General features: G+C 44.6%; 1 protein-coding gene across 3 annotated transcripts in view; it reads left to right on the top strand.

Moving 5' to 3' along the window:
• The window catches only part of LOC133967352 (neuropilin-2-like), an 87,472-nt gene that overhangs the window by 30,955 nt on the left and 39,063 nt on the right, over window positions 1-17,454 (top strand). For all 3 annotated transcript variants that reach the window (XM_062402764.1, XM_062402762.1, XM_062402763.1), the window contains exons 4-7: window positions 4,095-4,322; window positions 6,728-6,883; window positions 6,963-7,132; window positions 10,203-10,358. In XM_062402764.1, coding sequence (XP_062258748.1) covers window positions 4,095-4,322; window positions 6,728-6,883; window positions 6,963-7,132; window positions 10,203-10,358 — 710 coding nt within the window. The remainder of the gene's footprint in view (window positions 1-4,094; window positions 4,323-6,727; window positions 6,884-6,962; window positions 7,133-10,202; window positions 10,359-17,454) is intronic.

Below are 17,454 nucleotides of genomic sequence, written 5' to 3'. Positions count from 1 at the left end.
CCTCTAGGGTCATTGGATTTTGATCCATTTTGAAGATAAAATCGAAAATACAAAATAAAGTAAAAATGTCTAGGTCTGCTCTGCTGGTTTCTCCCTCAGGTGTTCAAGGTAAGGAAGTGAGCAAATATCTACATTTTGTGCAAAATATACATGGTTGAAAATTCTAAAAAGCCTTTGATGTAGATCGAAGTTGCTACATTGTCACAAGATCAAAGCCAAGTGTACAGACTTTAGTGACATCTAGTGGTAGAGTTGCATATTGCAGCTGAATGCCCCTCAACTTTTTATTCCCATTTACATGATTGTATTTTCATATGCATACAATCACAAATGACATGATTTCGTAAAATACATCTATATTTAAACAGATAGAGAACACATATCAGCCTTTATGAGGGATTCAAAATGATAACTGTGTGGTTGATGTAAAGAAAGACAAGAAAACAATGACAGTTATCAGCGATCAAATAATCCTTATTGAGCTACGGTGGCCCTCATGTGTCAAAACGCAGGACGACCTCACCGAGCTGTCTTCTCTCCAGTGATGAGGACTCTATAGAATTAAATATTTACTAATGCTACCTATGTGTTTCATATGTAAACTGTAGTTGATAGATTTCATGTAGAAATATGTGACTGCGCTGTGGTGGTGCTTTATGCTAATGCTGGCTAATGTTAGCAAACACTTCTCTGCCCACTTACTATTGAAGTGTAGTTGTTGCTCCATGAGATCAGTATCCGCGGTCCCATATGTTAAATGAAAATAAAGGAATCATCTAATTGATCTGATGATGATTTTTGCCCCGAGGTTTGACCCAGTTACCCTTGGAAGAAGGTTTGACTGGGTCGGTGGACTGACAGTTGCAACCCACTGAACCCCCCCAACACCGCTCTCACACACACAGACCACTGATTGCTCGTTTATTAAATTTGTATTAATATTGAACATATTGTGTGTCCAAATCGCACTGCACTTCCCATGACCACTAGGAACACGGATTCAGTGTGAATTCGATAAATTGTTGAGTGGGTAGATTTCCCTCATGTACACAGTTGTGTAAGCTTTTAGCAAATTGCAGTTGGGTAGCTAAAGGGCCGATTGTCTTGTGACAACTTAATTTCATGTGTCAGCAGTAATTTGGCTGAATGGGGACTTTATCATTAAGGGAAATCCCTGCTGTGTTTCTGTTGCAAGGGCTGAAAATGTGGCTTCAAACTCCTACAACACTGAGGTGGAATCGGAGGTTTGTAAAGTGTGTGTGTGTTACAGATCGGTGGAGGGAGGTAGGGGAATAATTCTGGATTTGATTCGACAAATTGCCCATTGGCATGAATGACAGGTCTAAGGGAAGAAGACGTTTGCATGCCAGCTCACCAGACACACACCGATACACTCACATGCACACATACATATTCATACGGGAAATACTCACAAGCAAGATGAATGAAAGCGTTTGCATGCAAGCTCATGCCATCGAAATACACACACACACACACACACACAGTCTACCCCCCACCTACAGTGAAACACGTGTTTCTTTCACCCCCGCCAAATTCAAACAGATGGGAAGTGAGCAGAAAAGAAAAGGAAATGAGAAATTGGGATGGGAAAGGGAATGATGGAGTCGTGAAATATGATAAGATGCATGAGAGGTTGGTAAAGAAAGAACAGCTGGAGAGGGAGAGGAGCAAGATATGAAGTGAAGTCGGGGGGTTTACACACAACTTTGAAAAGGAGGGAGAAATGGCTGGAGAGTAATGGTGAGGCACAAAAGAGAAATCAATAAACTGTGTGTACGTGGAACACATCGCAAGCAGTCCGGAATATTTCCAGAAAATTTCAGAAAATGATTTTTGTTTTTGGAAAACATATCAGGAGGGGGTTGAGATGGGCTTTGCTCGGAGGGAGGAGCCACCGGAGACGGGGCGGAGGAGCCGAAAGGAGGGCACGAGTGTTTTTGTGATGTTCATGAACATGAAGTAATGAGAAGGGAATAGAAACGCTGCCGGCGACAGAACTGGTCAGGCATTCCCTCCACACAGACAAACACACACACACACACACACACACACATGCTCATAGTCACACACAACCACGCTATCTAGCAACACACTCCGCAGGGGGGCCAGACGCGAGGGGAACCCCCATGAGAGACAATGTGTGTGAGTGTGTGCGTGTCTACGTCGGAGGTCATGACAGTGAGGGAGAAGGTTATGATAACAAGTAAATCAGATTAGAAAGTGGGACATAAAAACAGACAGGGAGTTACAAGAAAGAGAGATAACCTCTATAATGTCAAACATAGATGTTGTCGGGGAAAAATGGTGTAAAAACTACAATTCAATAGAATCAGGGTGTAGCTGCTAATGCAGGGTGGGTTTACTGAAATTCCAGAAGTAAGAGAAAAGGAAGGGGTGGTGACAGGAAAAGATAAAAATCACTTTCTTCAGATTCCCCTGAAGAAGTTTATTAAATGTATCAGACACTTAGAAGCAGCACAGGTACAAACAACCTGTATTTAATAGTGTGTGAGAGCAGGACTTATTTTTAACGCTTTCACTCAAAACCCTGTGCTCCCTAGGAGAAGAGCTGATGTTGGAGGGCAGGAAATCTGTCCCAGAAGCGATCTCACAGTTTGAGAACAAACTAAACAAATATAACCACAAGCAGGGGTTGATACAAAATCTGAACTAGAAATCAATAAGTCCTGATTTCAAACTGAAACACCACTGGAAAAAAGATTAAAAAGAAAAACATGCCTTTTATGTATCAAGCTACTCTCCATTGAAAACGCCTACTGAAAGTAAGTGTAGGCTGCGGAGTTACCAATGGATGATATCAACTGTATTGATTGAAACTGATGTGTGTCTGTTCCGTCAGTTGCACACACTGAAAAACGCAGCTGAAAGATGTGGACAGGTTGTGTCATGGACGCAAACGCACACATTCTTACTTTGTCTTCATTTACTCATGCAAGCACGCAAGCACAATAGCAGACACCCAAACAGACTGTGGAGAAATGGGTTCTCGTAAGAGGCTCACACTGTGTGCGTGCGTGTGCGTGTGTGTGTGTCTGCTGTGTGGTCATACATGGCTCGCTGGACTGGAATAATGGCACAGTTGGTGCGACCACATTCACTACATAACGTGTGTGAGTATTAGTGAAGAGGGTATTACAGTAATTTAGAAATGAAGATCCCCAGATTACCCCCAGATCACTGTGTGCACATATGTGTGTGCACTAGAGTGTGTGTGTATGTGTACACGTGCGTTTGCATGTATGATATCTAAAGCTCATCATAACAGCCAGACAGCAATCTGTCAACAGTCTGCATCTGTCCTTCTCCATCCAATTTTTTGTGTTTCTCTTACACCATCTATTCTCACCTCTGTCTGTGAATTTATATTAAAGTTTAGAGTTAGGGAGTGAGGCCTTGATTATTGTTATGTTGGGTTACAGCCTCTTGCTCTAAGTATAAAAGCATATGCGCATGGAAACTCAAACTTGGTCTTTCTCTCTCTGTGTTCTTTATTTTTTTTATTTTACTTGCTGTCTCATATTTTTCTGTATCTTTGACTTTACACATTGTGAATTATAAATCACAATAGTTGTTTTATATCAGATATTCTTATTTCCAATCTTTTGTATTGCACACACCAAAGATAAAGTACAACTACCTCTTCATGTCTCAACTTTTCATATTAACTGCATTTAAAGATATAACAAATCTTCATTAAAATGTCTAGGAACAACCTGACCTAGTTGTGTATTGCATTTTTGAAATACACAGTGTGGAGTCAGTTAATCTCTCCTACCCATTGAGCAAAGAAAACTGACATAACATCACATAGTGAGTTTGGAATTCATTTCAAAGCAACCTCCTCTGAAAACCGCCCATCTAAACGTCCAGGATAAAACCATTAGTTTGAGTTATAATGATAGTCGGAGGCGTCTAAGTTATTTTCTACACAAACTGTGTGCTTAGAGTTTTCATTTTTAAGAGTCAAGGTCACAACCCCAAGCTTTTAATTTACATCCTCTATTTGACGTATGTTGTGTTAAATGTGTTGTGTTTCTGCGTTTTCCTCCCAGGTTCAGACTGTTCCCGTAACTTCACCAGCCCCTCGGGTCTCATCGAGTCTCCGGGCTTCCCCGACAAATACCCGCACAACCTGGAGTGCTCCTTCATCATTGTTGTCCCTCCCAGCATGGACGTCACCCTCAGCTTCCTCACCTTTGACCTGGAGAACGACCCCCTGCCGGGCGGAGAGGGGGACTGCAAATACGACTGGCTTGAGGTCTGGGACGGGCTCCCTGGAGGTGAGATGCAGATCTAAAGAGTTGGTGGGAAAATGTGGGTTTTCGTGATGTGAACCTCGATAAAACTGGTGATAGTAAAGATCTTTGTGTGGAAGTTAAACAACAATTCAGCCGTTGCATGAGTCAATACACAGAGCCAAGTGAAAACGGTGCCCCGCCTACATCATTATTGACTGAGGTGGTGCGGCAACTATTTTAGTAGCTGTGCGTTGGTAGATGAAAGCAGAGCTCACGGGCGGGATGTTGGCACCTACTCTGGAGAAACAGCAGAACTTTTCAAGGGGAAAATAGCTGAGAGCAGGGAGAAGAGAGGGGGGGCGAGAGGAGGAATGGTAGAGGGCTCGGGATATTTCTGGTCTCGCTGCTTGGGAGGACTGCATGAGTTTAGATGGACACATCTGAAGGCACAAAGAGCTTGGATCCAGTTTCAAGAAATGGAAGAGGTAGAGAGAAAGAGAAGAGCGTTTGGAAAGGGCAGTGAGAAAGTCCTCCAGTGCTGGGAACACTGGAACAAAGAGAGACGATGCTGAGATGAATAAGTGAAGGCCAGGAGAGTTCTGATCTGCCTCCGAGAAGAGGACTGGAAAAAAGAGAGCGATGGGAAGGTGGTGCTGGAGAAGAGTAAAGAAACAGTCTTGGTCTTCATCATTGTATTTGTTGCATGAGAACAAAAACGCAAGGAAAAGAAAGCCATGGTGCTTTTTCTCTCTATGAATAACTTTACAGTAAATATGTCTTAAGCCTGAGGGGTTTAGAAAGGTCAGGAAAGTGGTTAAAGGACAATGTGAAATAAAGAAGAATAGAGAAAAGCCCTTGTATAAGTTAAAAGCTCAAAATGAAGACGAGGAGAAAGAGAGGATGAAGGGTCCCCTGCTCTGAGTGATGAGAGACAAGGATGGCCGGATGGAAGCAGAGGAAGGAAAGTGAAACGAAGTGGGAGGAGGGTTGAAAGGTGAGGAAATGTACAGACTGAGATGCAGAGGTGAAGGACTTGCGTTGGGGGGGGGGGGGGATGCAGGAAGGGAAACAGGAAGAGAAGACAAGGAGGAAGGAAAGCAGGAAAGAGAAGCAGCGGGTGTGTATCTCGTAGGGTTAAAGGTGTGGGAGGAAGGGTGGAGATGTTGAGAGGAGGGCTGACCTCAAGATCTATTTATTCAAAGGAGAAGGGGAGAAGAGGACCAGACGATAAATGGTGGGAGACGTCAGTTTTGAGTTGATTAGAGAGAGAAACACACAACAAGGAGAGATGGTGGTTGTCTTGTATGAGCCCGTGGTTTAGCCTTCACCTCTTTGTTTGCACACGAGTATGTTTCTGATGTGGCCCGGCTTAAATTGTTGTAATTGAGGGAGTGTAGAGATTCTCAGAGGGCTCCTGGAGAGAGATTACAGATACTGTTGGAACAGAGGAGACATTCTGTAGGAAACCACCCGGATAAAAAACTGTTATATTTTAGGTTCTTTTTTTTTCCTGGTGGAGATATAGATATGGTTTTGGTTAGGCTGTCCACAATGAATGGAAGTTATTAAATGAATGTGAGAGTTAGTGCCTGCACACAGTAAAACCAATTTTAGCTGTAAGGTAAAGATGCTAAATCATAAATCCAAGAAAGTATTACCAACAGCTGTAAATACTTATTAGAAACATTTCTGTGGATTCTTCTCTTCTCTTCTCTTCTCTTCTCTTCTCTTCTCTTCTCTTCTCTTCTCTTCTCTTCTCTTCTCTTCTCAAATATCCACCCATTCAAAATGGGAGGGAACACAAATCAATAACTCTGATAGATTGTCAGCTGCTTGCTTGTCTCCTCCCTGCTCCTCCCTCTCCTCATGTGTGTATGTGGGTGTCAAAGGGGAGTTAGAGAGCTGCAGGATGGATCTATTGTGCTCCCACCCTCACACACACACACACACACACACACACACACAAACACACACACACACACACACACACACACAGCACACACCCTACGGCTCCAAAGCACACTCATCGGTTTGTGGTGACATGTACAAGTTGTGGTATTAGAGATGAAGACAGTATACAGGAATCACTTAAATCCTTGGATTTGCACCCAGACATACACAAGCGCGCACACACACACACACACAGATACACACTGTAAAACATGTCCAGTGCTGAGATAGAGTTGATAGATGGTGATGATAGGGAAGAGAGGTGCTGACATCAGGAGGCGGAGCGATGAGCAAATGTCAGTGGCTCGAAGGAGTGACAGAGCTAATGGAGGAGAACGTAAGTAACACATGATATAGACAGAGGAGAGGATTTAGACATGAAGGGATTGATAGAGTATTGAAATCCCTTCATCCTTATATATGACATGTGCTGTGGAAGTTGCTGGCAGAGTTTGCACAGACTGGAGATAAACAAACCCTTCTTGTTTGCTCGGCAGTGGGCCCTCTGATTGGCCGTTACTGTGGGACCAGGGTGCCTCCCGAGATCCAATCATCTACCGGGATTCTCTCGCTGGCCTTCCACACTGACATGGCCGTGGCCAAAGACGGCTTCTCGGCCCGATACAACATGACGCACAAGGAAGTCAGTGAGAGTAAGTATGAGACTCGACACACTTTGTGTTGTTTTAAAACGTAAAGAGGTAGAATCATTAGAATCCCTTCTCCCTTCAGATTTCCACTGTAGCAACGCCTTCGGTATGGAGTCGGGAAAGATAACAGACGACCAGATCACGGCCTCGTCCAGTTTCTATGATGAGCACTGGCTGCCGCGACAGGCCCGACTCAACTACCACGACAACGGATGGACGCCCAACGAGGACAGCAACAAGGAATACGTTCAGGTAGGTTTTAATACCCAGCTGTACTTTGAAACACGAAGTTGCTGATCAGTGGGAACCAGTTTGACCTTTTACTTTAGTCTTGAACCACCATTAGGCACTGGTATTAACTCAGATGCTCTATGGCCTCATTTTAAACTCTACATTAAAAGATAAAGGCTGAGGAGATCTGTTCACCTTCATTCACCTTACAAGACAAAATTAATTTGAATATCTTTAGGATTAATAAAAGGGGAAAGTAGTTTTTAGTTTCCTAAGATGGAGCAATAGGAAAAAAATATCTGAGATTTCAAAAATAAGTCATGATGTTGCGAGAATAAAGTAGTGATGAAACAATTAACGTTTTGAGAATATTTTCCCTAATTTTACTGATAATTTATATTGTTATAGTATGACTTTATTCTTATAAATGTACAACTTTTTTCTCTATATCTAAGATATTCTTTTCCTAACATCCTGTTGTAGTTTTCTACTTTCCTATCCCGTTAATCTCCTGCTAATCTCCCACATGTAGACTGCTTCCCCTCAGTGGGACGGTCCACGGTCCAAGCTATTAGTAGCTCACTGGCTGGTCTGGCTCTCAGCTGCAGGACTTCAGCCACACTGCAGAAAAAGAACCCGGCCAGATTCAGGTTTTCTTAGCAGGGCCGAGGTCTTCATCCCCTTTGAGGGCTCATACGACACCTGTAAGATATTTGTAGAAATGTTTGGTTAACGGAGAATGAGCCACGAGGGAAACAGTGTTTTACTCACAGAGAACATTGTGTTTGTTGCTTGGCTCCAGGGATGAAAACAGAATTCTGGTTGGAGGCAGCTTCTCTCATTTTGATTCGTGCACGGACAGCCCCTCCTCTGTCACGATCACAGTTAGCTATAGATGTCAAATAAAAGCAATCGTACTGGTTGTCAGAAGACCACTGTACCCAGTATCTGGGCCAGAATAATAAAGACCGGGACTGTGGCCAAGAGGCAGCACCAGGCCAACGAAAGGTCCATCAGTCTCGCACCTCCCTCCTGTCTAACTTCCACTGAGGCCGAAGTAAGACTGTCTCTCTCCAGCACGCCCCAAATCCTGTGAGGAACTTGTAAAACATTAATCATTTATAGGAAGAATTATTTTTTCATGAATGTTATTTTTTCCCGACATTGGGATGGCCCATATAATCATGTGGTGCCAAGGAACAGCCACTGATTCAGATTTGTATTGCTCATGACACGTAAGGACTTTGCATGAAATTGGTTTGACAGTTCTCCGGACATGCAGCTTCTGCCTCTCCTGTCCGACTCTGTGGTCACCGGTGTTGTGGTCTGGTCTCTGCGTTCCACAGAGGCCCTCAGCTGTTCCGCTGCGTTAACACGTAGCAGAGACCAAAGCCCCTGTGTGTTTGTGTGTGTGTGTCTGTGTGTGTGTGTGTGTGTGTGTGCAGCAGCTCCTGTCTTGACAAGCAGCTGTCATAAATGCCAATGTGCCTCACCTTCTTGCATCTTTCACCCAATGGTCTGCCTGTGTGTTTGTGTGTTTATGTGTGTGTGTGTGTGTGTGTGTGTGTGTGTGTGTGTGTGTGTGTGTGTGCATGCCCATGAAGCTTTGGCATGCATGTGTTTCCATGATTGTTGGCTCAGGAGCCACGTGTGGGTTTAACATTTTCTCTCCACGCCACTTTCTCTGTTGTAACTTCTGTTTTTGATCTATTCCATCCTTTTCTATTCGGGCCTGGTCCAGTGAGGTGTGCAGCAGATTGATGGTGTGAGCACTCGTGGCTCCATTATTCTAACAGCTCTGTGATTGATGAGGAACCTTTCCTGGGAAGCCTCACTTTGCATATCTCTCTCTCTCTCTCTCTCTCAATCTCTCTCTCTCTCTCTCTCTCTCCCTCCCTCATTTGTTCTTCAGCTCCTCTTCTTCTTCTTTCTATTCCTCCCTTTCTCACTTACTCCTCTCCCCTCCTTCTCTACTCATCCGTTTCTCTCCTTGGTTCCGGACTATCGATTAGTTGTCTTGGTGGATCTCTGTCTGACCCTAAGCATGTGGCCCTGTGTGTGTGTGTGTGTGTGTGTGTGTGTGTGTGTGTGTGTGTGTGTGTGTGTGTGTGTGTGTGTGTGTGTGTGTTGGATGTAATCTAAAACACCTGTCTCTCTGACAGATAACAAACGCAGCATTTTACCTCCCCTAGTGTTTTGTACTACACCCCATTGGGACACAAACACACACAAACACACACACAAACACCGTGCACACAGACAACAGGCTCTGATTAATCTACAGGTTTCAACAGCCACAACGGAGGAGAATAAATGTTTTAACCCGGAGAAGAACCTTCCTCATTCTCTGCTCTTTATTTGTCTGCAGCATGGATCTGTCTTAAAACCTTGTTTTGTTAAGTGCATGCAATGATCTCCAGTCACAGGGCCAACATGCTAATAATATATCATTCATTTGAGGACTAAAACACATGAAAAGCAAATGCAGTTTAACTTTAAGTTTATTTTAGACTGCAGGTTTTAATGTCATTTCAATCATTAATAGGATCAAATAATATTCCTACGGATGCAAACAAGCTTGAGTTCTCTACAATCATTTATTTACTGTGCACGTTTATTACAACACAGCGACCAGCATGCAAGACACGTAGCATGGCTTCCACAAACTGGATGGGGAGGTGATTATTGCTATTGTATAGGAGGAACTTAAAATGAGCCCCGGGTCATTACTATCGATCTGTGAGGAGAAAGACACAGAGGAGGAGAGAAAGAGGGAGATGAGGAGGAGGAGCGGAAAAAAGGGGTGAAGGTGAGAGGTGGAGGCTGATAGGTCCAGGTGTTTATTTTAGTCTGATTTAACCTTTTGAATGTTTGGTTCATCCTGGGGTTGTGCGACTTAAATCAGAAAGGAAAGGGAATTCTTCTGTGTTTCCCCGATTAATATTCTATTATTGGGATTTCACAGGCTTTTATTTTGAAATGCAATACACAAGTGGACCGATCAGTTTTCACCCTGTTTCTGTTCTTTACTGTTTTCTTTTATGATTTATAAAAAATTGATTAAAACACACTCGCTCTTCTTGGTCTGCAGGTGGATCTCCACACTCTGAAGGTGCTGACCGGCATCGCCACGCAGGGCGCCATTTCGAAGGAAACTGAAAAGGCGTACCACGTCACCACCTTTAAGCTGGAGGTCAGCACCAACGGGGAGGACTGGATGGTCTACAGACATGGCAAGAATCACAAGGTACGTTCAGTGCACATACACGTACGCACATTGCCTTTCCGGGGGCTTGAGGAAGAAGTCAGGCCAATTAAAGAGGGTCTGGAGGCTCTTAGGTGACACGCATGCCTCAACATGTACCCGCATGGAAGTGGCCCAGCGAAATGTGAGATGGAATATATGCAGCAACAGTTGACCACACGCCCGAAATTCAACCGGTGTCTGCAATTACAGCCTTTCCACCGCTCCTCAGCTGGCTTCATTTAATGCTTTACGACCCAGCCAGAGTCGGCACACGTCTCAGAGTGATTCCTTACATCATTGTACACAACTGCATCTCCACCGCAGCCTGCTTTTCACATCCCATCTGGTTTCTGTTACCGGCGCTGGTCAGAGCTCTGCCGAACGCTGACCCGGTTGGACGAGGGTTTCCGAGGCTGTTTGTCCCGGAGGTGTTCAGGCATGATGTGTCATCGCTGCAGTCCAGAGGGTGCAGGCTAGAAAAGAAGCAGACGGTTCTGAGAGTCTTTTAAAATGGTTGCAACTCCAATTAAAGTAAAGGAGCATTCCAGTGGCTGAGGTTGAGGTTTTTTAATTTTTTTCATCCCAGACGTTCTCCCCCTGCTGCAGCGGTCGCATATGTTTGTCCTGCGGTCTAATGCCACGTCTGGCTACGTGCTGTAAACTCTTATTCCTTCGTGCACACGCTCGCAGATGCACATTCTAATACGCCTGTTGCTGCAAGAGGGAAACAGGAGATGCAGGCGAACCATCTGGGGTTCCTCTGTGGACTGCAGATCCCATAAGGCTTATAACCGAGGCCGACTCCCACAGAAATGATTGATGAAACATTGGGAACTGTGGAATGAAGTAGGGAGGATAATTCAGTAGAGGTATGATAGATTTTTTTTTTAATTACGATGGTTAAATTCAATTCGATAGGTGCAGTGTGGAGTGAAGTAGCATTTGTGAGGGTTTCTGACCTGTCTTGTAAATGCATACATACACACATGCACACATGCACACATGCACACACAACCTCGAGCCAATGGCAACTGAAGCCATTTGGCCTCGGGTTACAATAATACGAATGGTTCAGCTCGGGGTTATCAGTTGTTTCTCTTCATCCACGACAGTCTAGTTGGTATATGACGGATTTTAAATCAGATATGTGTTCATAGTCTATATAGGCTTGCAAATGGATCTTTGTGTTAAGGTGCTTCCTCTGCTCTTTGAGTGAAGGATTAAAGAGGAGGAAGAGAGGAGCTAAAAGAAAGACACAAAGAGAAAAACAATGGTGTCACTTCTCAGCTGACACATCTCCGCCAGGCCAGTACGCAGCAACCTTGCCACCTTGGCTCTCTCTATCAGCTGTTGGGGGTTGTGTGCGTGTGTATGTGTGTGTGTTTTATGTTAGAAGGACTCACAAATCACTCAGCGGCTCCAGCCAAGAGGATCTATTGGCAGTGTTTTATAGGTCAGGGGTCTGAAATGCTGTGTCAGCATTCACAAGATAATTCACAGAAATAGTTTTTATAATTGGGAGCAGATGGTGGATCACCAGCAGGGATATGCACGACAGCCTTATATTAAAAGCATATATAATGTATTATATAAATGGTAAATGGACTGTATTTATATAACACTTTTCCAGTCTATTCCACCACTCAAAGAGATCCTCTGAACAATCCACATTTACCCAAATACACACACATTCATACAGCGCTACTATATAACTGCCCTACTATAAACTATAAACTTAATATACTACACCTGCAGAGCCGATTGAGGCAATTTTGGGTTCAGTATCTTGCCCGAGGACACTTCAGCATGCGGACTGGAGAAGCCAGGGATCGAACCACCGACCTTCTGTCTGGTGGACAAACCACCTGTGTAACCACACATGCAGTAGCTCCACTCCACGTGTTGAACCTGCTCTGAACTCTGCATCTATCCGTTCCTCTCTTTTTCCTTTTTCATCCACTCAACCTTTTGCATCCTCCGCTCGTGAACTCTCTCCACATCTTCATTCATCTGACTCTTCATGTCTTTGCTCTCCTGTCCATCTCTCCTGTCAATCACTCATTCTCCCTCCTCCCACACATGGCTAAGAAAGTCATCAGGAAATAGGCAGGTCAAATTTAAACTGTTTAAACAAATAATTTATTTTTGTTGGCGTGTGTGTGCGTGCGTGTGTTATTTATGTGCTTGTCAGTGTAGAAAAATTGCTGAAATATTATTTTATGACCAAGAGGAATTAAAGTAGGAAAAAAGACTTAATGGGATCCATATGGACTGACTGAAAAGACGTAGAAGTATGAGCACAGCATATACGTACCTACCCGTGCTCATACAAACTCACAACATAGTTCTGCGTGTACACATCAATAACACATACTAGACAAATGTTTAAATGTTTGTCACGGATGAGTAGGTCTTAATAAAGCAGCCACACAAACACACACACACACACAGTGGTTTTTAACATCTGGCAGCGAGCCCACGTCCTCCTGATTTGTGTGATCTGTAATGTATTTGATAATGTCATTAAAGGCCTGTGGTGAACCCAGATGGGACATATGGAATACATGTTAACGTGCAGGATTTTTTCAGAGCATGAGAAAGTTATATTCACTGACAGGCTTCACAAATGACACTGTCTCGAGACACATGCACCAGAGTAAGTGGTTGAGTCTTCGCCAACTTTTACTTTCTTTCTCTAACAACTTCTTATCCATGAATAATTCTGCCTTTCTTTATCAGCCTCTCTGCTTTCTTTTATTGTACAGCAGCCGTTTCATACATCCTCTGTTGGCGATCGGGTCATGTCGGATCCATTTCACTGCAAATGTTTTAAAAGAACGAAAAAAATAAATAAAAAGATAATGGCACTATCTGTATTACTCGCGCAGTCTTTTGGCTCAGTGAGTGAAATTGGCTGCGGGCCGGGTTCGGGGAGGTTGCCCACAAGACAAGCAAAAAATGAGCGATTTTCAGTGACCTGAGCCCCCGGGTGGAGAAATGATGTTGTCTCAGTTTGAGCCGCTGTCAGGAGGAGTTTGAGACCTTCTGCTAGTTGTGGTGCATTTAAGCTTGATGTGCCATAAATGTAATTAGGCAGCCCTCCTGAATTGCTGCAGGCGGAACTGTCTGCGGCCATTACAAACCCTGGACCTCAGCCAAGACCAAAACCTCCTATTCCCACCTTAATCTGTGGGAGGGAGGACGGATGGATGGAGAGAGAGAGGAGGATGGCGGAGGGAGGAGGGAGGCGTGGGTGGAAGAAGAGGGCGGCAGATCGCGATGAGACGAAAGTTTAGGAAAGTTTTGGGAAAAAAAACTGTAAAGAAAGAAAGGCAGAAAAACAAAAGCAAAAAGTCAAGCAGTCAAGCATTGAGCTGATGGAGAGAGGAGGAAGTGAGCGGTGCAAAGGGCGGACAAGAGGTGGGAACCGGAGGGAGAGAAGGGAGGTTCATAGGGGAAGAAGTGAGTGAAGGAAGGAGGCAAGAGTAGGGGGGGAAGAAGTGTTCACAGGGGAACCGCCGAGTGAGAGAAAGGGATGGACGGATGAACGAAGTGGAGGAGGAGAGGGAGAATAATGAGAAAAGCAGACAAGGGTGTTGACCAGAAGTCCCTGTGGATAGATCAGAGGTCTCGGCAACGCAGCCTGAAGAGGATGTCAGGAGAGGGGGATAGAAAAGAAAATGACAGAGGAGAGGGAGGGAGGCTGGGAGGTGAAGGGAAGGCAGGAGGCAGGGGGAGGTCAGAGGAGAGGGGGAGGAAAAGAGAGTTTGTGACAAACGAAGAAAGAAAAACTGGGAGTGAAAGAGAGGAAAGGGACAAAGGGGGATATAACTTGGGTGCCATGTGCCGCTTGGTTTGTGAGTCTTGTTCACTACTGTCACACACACACACACACACACACACACACACAGACACACAAACACACACACAGACACACAGATTTAGCTGTCAGAGACACATTACTTGAAATGATGAAATGAAAGGAGATGGCTCTTGTTTTACTATTTTATAACTCTGTCTACACACACACACACACACACACAGACACACACACAACACGCAGCACGGCCATTTGAATAATTTAGCAAGTCTGTGCTGGTCCTTGCTGGCTGACTGACTGTGGCCCTGCAGGCTAACAGCACGACCACACACAGACACACACACAGACACACACACACACACACACACACACACAGACACACACACACCTCACACACCTGTTCTTTCTTTTCCCTTGGGGTGAACATCTCTCTCGCCGTGCTCCTCTTTTCGGTCCTGTAGTTACACGCTAGACCTGGTTAGTCGCTTCCTGTCCACTGCACACTTGTTATTCACTACAGTCTTGTCTAAGCTTGTGTAAACAAAGGAGAAAACATCACTTTCCTTCATGTCTGTGACCTTTGAACTTGAAGAACCTATAATTTGAATAATAAATATTCTTCCTGTGTGAATGAGAATGATAGAGAGAGAGAGAGAGAGAGAGAGAGAGAGAGAGAGAGTGAGAGAGAGAGAGACGAAGGGGGCGACAGCAGATGAGATGTAGCGTCTGTTCACCCTGGTGCCATCTTCCCGTGTCTCTTAACACAGGTGGAACCATCCTGGACAGAACAACACACACACGCACAGACACACACAGACACACATACACTTTAACATGAGCTGGGCTGCAGGTGAAGTCCAGATTGTTGCTGAAGCCTTTAAGACTGACACAGATCAGGTTAAGACCTCAGGGAGGCCACGTATCATCTGTCACCTGCTCACTGTGGATACTCACTGCACAGACACAACATGGGGGGGGGGGGGGGGGCGTTTGTTTGATCTGTTGTAACAGAAGGAAAAATAGTTTTGTTGACACATGCACAAGGAGGCTGCATATTTCTCTCTGACCCGAGGTTAGAGGAGTAGTAAACCCAGCCCGACTCGTTCTAGTACTGGTCCGACTGCAACGCTGAGGTCAGGCAGTTCCCATGCATACATCTGTTGTGTAGATCTATTTTCATTGTATATGTATGTGTGTCGAGATTATACAAATCATTATTATTTCAGCATAACAGAGCAGCAATGTCTTGGATGTGACTGCTGATTAATGAGTAAACTCAATGGGCTGTGGGCTCAGTCAGGTAACGCAGCTTTGGTCTGAAAGAAGCAGAAACAAATGAGAAACAGCTTGACTTTGATGAGGGAACTGCTTGTGTTAAAACATTGTTCATGTGAGCACAGAGAGTAGGAGAGAAGCAAAGAGATTAGGGACATGAACCAGGCAAAATGCATTAAATCCAAACCGAGCGCAAACGTCACTTCCTCACTTTAGAAAAAAGCCTAAGATTATTTGTTTAATTATGATAAGTGGGGGTTTAAGAAGCAGTCATCACTGAGTTAAACAACTCAATCAACTGCTCACAATGATCCACATCTTCCTCCACCTTTCACTGCATGAGGAAACAAACGATGGGTTGAAAAGTCCTGTGACAGGAAGGTGGAGTCTCCGGCTAAAGTCCCACCTCAGAGTAAATGATGCCCCCATGTGCTGTGTAGGAAATAAGCATATTTACATTTTGACAGTGAAGTTAACTCATAGCATTGAGACAGAATATTAAACAGAGTATTTCTTTCGCCCCGTGCTTATGAAGATACTGTTCGTGTGTGGCCGTGTGGGACCACGGAGCAGCAGCTTTAACAGTGAGAGTGTAACAGTACATCAAGCAGCAGCTGAAACAGAGTCTGTTTGGTGACACTAAACAAAGCAGAGGACGGCAGATTTATGTCCATAGAGAATATGTAAACAGTTCTCAGGCGTCCCAGCTACACACACACATACACACAACACAACACTTTGGTGACACTAAACAAAACAGAGGACGGCAGATTTATGTCCATAGAGAATATGTAAACAGTTCTCAGGCTTCCCAGCTACACACACACACACACAACACAACACACACACACACACATATCTATACACGTACACAAATAGAAACAGAACACTGCAATTTAAAAAACGCGTAAAACGGCAGAAACAACATTAGACTTTCACACACTCTTATATAGGCGGCACATACAGTGCTTAAAATATGTGTGTGTGTGTGTGTGTGTTAGTGTGTGTGCGTGAGTGTGTGTGTGCGCATACGTGTGCTCAAGGAATGTCACAGTGTGCACCAAGGGAAATCAGAAAACACCCGCCAGCTCCCAAATCCAGAGAGTGAGACTGCATAATTACACTTTTACCCACAGACACACACACATGCTCACACACACTTGTAATTACACTCCGATACCACAATCCCATTAAGTCTTTCGGGGCCTTTGGGCATTTTCCCATCATTTAACTGGTCACAGTTTCTGGTATTAAGGCTGGTGCGAGGGCACGAGTTCACTGGTTTCTGACTTTGTGTCGACACCCTGGGGGTCACAGGGGTTCGATTCCCCCCTGGCCCAGTGGCCTTCTTGCTTCTGCAAGTCGGAAAACCCCCCTCACCAGTCGCCCCTGACGAGTCCTGTGGTTTAATGGATCGAGAACAAGAGGAAAGTAGTGAACTTACACGCACAGACACACGTACACACCAAAACAAAGCTAACATCTATAAACGAGTACCCAAGCAAGTAATTGCACGGCCTTTTGGCTCCGCTGAACGAGGTCTACTGCTCCCTGTGATAGACACACTGTGTGGGGTGCTCAGCACTGATGTAACATAATAGAAAGAGTGTTAGAGGCACGGAGGGAAAACAGCCTTTGAGGTCCTGTAATGGATTTTTTCCCCCTTAAATTTATAGCAGTATATCATCGTGGCAGGGAGAGAGAGAAGGAGAGAGAGAGAAGGAGTGAGAGAGAGGAAGAGAGAGATGTCGAAGAGAGAGACAGAGCGGAGGGAAGGAAGTGAAATAAATAACAGGGGAAAGAGCAAGAAGCTCCAGCTGCGTTCTCCTGCGGTGAGCCTGACGGAGATGACACTGGTGCTGATAGAGAGAGATATGAAGTCCTGTTGTCAGGAGACAAAAACACTTCTTCTGGCCGTGTGTGCGCTCGCATTCAATTTCCCTTTCATCTGGATTTGTGTGTGTTTTTTTGTGTAGGAAATCATTGTGTGCGAGCGTGTGA

This window comes from Platichthys flesus, chromosome 13 (assembly GCF_949316205.1).
Source record: "Platichthys flesus chromosome 13, fPlaFle2.1, whole genome shotgun sequence".
Classification (NCBI taxonomy): Eukaryota; Metazoa; Chordata; class Actinopteri; order Pleuronectiformes; family Pleuronectidae; genus Platichthys; species Platichthys flesus.
This window is presented reverse-complemented; position numbering and strand designations above follow the sequence as displayed.